The sequence below is a fragment of the Eurypyga helias genome, unplaced genomic scaffold (genome assembly GCF_000690775.1).
Source record: "Eurypyga helias isolate BGI_N326 unplaced genomic scaffold, ASM69077v1 scaffold17061, whole genome shotgun sequence".
Classification (NCBI taxonomy): Eukaryota; Metazoa; Chordata; class Aves; order Eurypygiformes; family Eurypygidae; genus Eurypyga; species Eurypyga helias.
The window spans coordinates 39,698-43,695 of NW_010231648.1; the positions used below are offsets into that span (position 1 = coordinate 39,698).

Consider the following 3,998-nt stretch of genomic DNA (forward strand, 5'->3'; position numbering starts at 1 on the left):
CTTTTATGCCAGGCTGACCATGCTGCTCAGAGTAAATGAGCCCTGACAGTGACCTTCTGTAAGATCTACGGAAGGAAAGAGCAGTGTCAAACTTTTGGCTGGATACTGCCTTAGAACTCTCAGATACTTTCTAAGTTAGAAAGGAGGTTTTGAATAGTTATCTCTATGTTTGCTCCTTAGCAACAACTTTCTGATCATGTTGGCAAAAGGAAAACTGGTGCAGCAATGACAAAGGATGATTTTAAGTGCCACTACAGTGATTTGGGTCATTTTCCCGTGGCAAGCCTTTCACATTTTGTAGATACTGTCAAGGTTAATGCTTCTTTTGGTGTCACTTAGCTAATGCTGGGGTTTTTTTCCAATATTTTTCTCCTTTCATCTTTAAAGTGAAGAAAAGTATGGAACAGGTTCACATTCACCGGAAAAGCATTGTCCTTCTCCCTCCTGCACCCTCCTTCCCGAGTCAGGGATAATGTTGTCGGCATCCTGTGAGGCAAGTGGGAGCTGAGGAAGAGGTGTTCTTTCACTGTACGCAGTCCCATCATGTGGCGCAGGGTTTAAAGACGGGACATAGTTCAATAACCTTTTTCAGGTGTGTTTTCTCACGAAATTCTTTTGCAGCGAAGTAATAAAAGATGGCATCCAGGCAGCAGTTCAGGTTGGCTAATAACATTGACACCTGAATGAAGAGGCTGATGGTTTGTTTCAGACCGCAGTCCACTATCACGTGCTGTCTCACCAGGCACTGTAGGCAGATGGCGAGGTGGACAGGTGTGAAGCATACCAGAAACACCACGAGGTTGATGATAATGACTCGTAAGGAGCCACTGCCTTCTACGTTCTTTTTAGCTTCAATTTTGTGATTCAGAAGAATCCAGATGTTTTGGGCAGAGCAGAAAACCATCACTGCGAGTGGGATCAGAAATCCAAAGACTTCCACGGAAACAATGAGAGGGATGCTCCACGCCTCTTTTGACATGTTGTGAAAGCATGTAAAATGATCTTTCTTGTGAAACACATACATTGGGCTGCTGCAAAGCCAAGCTGCTGTCCAGACGAAGCAGCAAATCAAGATAGCCCATTTGGGGGATTGGTTAGCTCGACCTTCGAATGGGTGCCTTATGCAGATATACCTGTCGACAGTAATGCAGACAATGATGAAGATACTGCCGTACGTGTTGACGAAATAGAGAGACTCTATGAATGAGCACAGGAGTCCAGGCGCTTTTATGATAGAGTAGTACAGCTTGAGTGGGAGTGAGAGAAGCAGTAAGACATCTGCAAGGGCGAGATTAATCATGTAAACTGAGGTTTTTGTCTGTCTCCTCCAAAAGCAGCAGAACACGGAGAGGGCCAGGGCGTTGAGAACCAGCCCGAGAATGAAGGTAGGGATGGAGATCCCCAACTGCAGGGCCTTTGCTAATCTGTCGATGTCTGTAAAATTGCATTCCCTGCTGTTGTTGGCCATTTCTCCCCTAAAACAACAGAGAAAACAGTTTGGAAATGTGTAAGGTTCCCAGTTAATGCCTTGATATATCACTATATACTTGATCAGTCTTTGGCTGTTATTGAAAGTGATTCCTAATTTCAAGCACAGAGCTTTCTATTTTCAATTTGAATGTCTTCATCTGTTATAAAGGAGCCTGGTTCTCAATAGCAGGTAATCAGCATCCGCTGACTACCATGCTCTCTAAAATAATCCCATTCAGATATTGAAGAGACTAACCCATTCAAACATATGTTTTCAAAAACTCTAAAGCATACTGGCTACCTCTCATAACTTGTACATCTATTGAAACTTTCATAACACGTTCGGTTCCTTTGCTACACAGAAGCTCATGAAATTATTTTTCCCATTAAGGCAGATCAAACTGATAGTTGGGATTTTACTCTTATATCCATGATTCCCTATGCATCTGTAGCTTTTGTTTGTGTGCTTTTACTACACCTGCATTTATATGAATATTTTAATTTCAGAGAGTGCTTGTATCCAATGCAGTTTTTTAGAAGGTCAGCTGAAGAAGACTTATCTTTTATCTAGGTGCAAACTGAGTAAGCACATTTTCTAGCTTGTGTTTAACTTTCAGTATTGGTTAAATTTTGGCTTTGCAAGTACTTAAAATTTTAACTGATTATCTTAGATAATCTGGCAAAGATTAGCAAATGGAAGGCATGACATCTTAATAATACAGTTCTTTAAAAAGGTATAATTTGTGTGCAATAAGTGTTATCACTGTGTTTAAAAATGTACGTATGCTTTAACAAAGTATGCATTGAAAAGTGTTTCTTGATAACCTCTTTAAATCAAAATCACAAAATCCTGATGAAGGAAAATAAATCGATAGTTAAAGTTTCTGGTCCATCTCAGCCAACCAAGTAGCTCAAAAGACATTTTAGGAGTAAGTGAAGAGGTTTAAAGAACTTGACCAAGAGTGGAATCTCTGCTTTGGAGGACAAAATATGACAACTCACAAGCACTACCAGATGGAGCTGGGCTTTGCTAAAGAAACCAAAAAACAATTAGTGAAGGATTTTTTTTGTTTACATGACTAAAATATAACTAAAAGAAAGAGAAATGGAGAACAAGTAGATCTGCTAACTGAGGAAACGGCCTTGGGTTTTGCCAAATATTATGTCTCTGCTTTTCACAGGGATGCTGAGATTGTGCTGGAGGTCAGAGGTGGGATGACTGACAGGAATCAGTGAGTGATAATGTGAATAACTGTATCTGAATACAGAGTGCACTCGGAGCTTAACATGCTCGTATTAGGAAAAACAGTTTATTTCCAGCGCAGACTACAGAAAGAAGAGGCACATAAAGCTGAAGGTCCGTAATTGTTATGAAGTATGTATATTATTAGAATATCTGGAAAAGGATCAATCTAGTCTATCTGTTGATCAAATGTGATTAAAGCAATTCTATGACTGTTGAGTCAAAGATTTATAGATATTTTTTACGGAAGTCTATTAAATAAGGCTTAGACAGGTCTTGCCAGACCATTATAATCTTTGATGAATTGTCTGCTTTTTCAGATAAGGGAAAGGCTGAAGATCAAAGGCACTTGCATTCCAGTGAAGTGTATCAGAAGTAACTAAACATCACTAGGAAAACCAGGGGTTAGAACAAGAGCTGTTATGTCAGTGAGCAAATGGTTGCAAGAAAGGTGAGGAAACAGTTGCAAAGGTTGATGAGGACTACCAACAGGCTGGATGCAGGTTACTAGGGGGATGCACAAATTCACTGAGACTGCTCCTGGGCAGCGTTTCCTCCAGTGACCCCATGTAGGAGTGACTGTGGCCTGCTGTTGGTCAGGGACCGGATCCGACTGCCACTTCACGAGAACTAGGCTGAGCCTCATGAGTGGAACTACGGCAACTATGTGAACTTAAGAAATAGCAAAAGGAAATCTGATTGTTATCAGGGGATTTATCTGTCAGAAATGAGCACAAAAAGAAAACCTTGGTTTGTTAGTCAATCTGAGATTGAGTCAATCCCTTTGAGCCAGCAATTTGCGGCAGCTGCTCAGAAAATCATGCGATTGTGGTACAGGAGACGTGAGATAACTCCGCTAAAGGTGGCGATAGCATTGGTGCCACACGTACAAGGGATCGTTGTCGGCAGACACGCTGTCACCCTAGGGCAGGACAGGTCAGAGGAAATAGGAGTGTTGTGCTGGTGTGGGAGTGTGGGTGTCCTGTGACCTAGTGCATCCATTTAGCTGGGGAAAAATCAGATGACATGGAACATTTTGGAGGACTGAAAACACCTGTTATTCCAGCACTTTTTGTGCGCTACATAAATATATCAGAAAATTGCTTGTGATATCTCTTAAATGTAAGAGTTTTGATTCCACTTTATTTGAGTTTCTATCTCACTGCTTTTTCTTTAGAATTCATTAGCACCAAATTATGTACAGCAGTACTCCTGAAAATGGTTAATTTCAAGAAAATGTTAGCCAGACTTTAAATTGGTAATTTCAAGTACTCTAATGAGGTGC

At 40.8% G+C, this 3,998-nt stretch overlaps 1 protein-coding gene across 1 annotated transcript; it reads right to left on the reverse strand.

The window, feature by feature from the left end:
- Positions 1-541: 541 nt before the first annotated feature.
- LOC104516731 (G-protein coupled receptor 55-like) lies at positions 542-1,468 on the reverse strand. Its single transcript, XM_010161164.1, has one exon. The coding sequence runs from the start codon at positions 1,466-1,468 to the stop codon at positions 542-544; it is 927 nt and encodes a 308-aa protein (XP_010159466.1).
- Between the last annotated feature and the right edge of the window lie 2,530 nt (positions 1,469-3,998).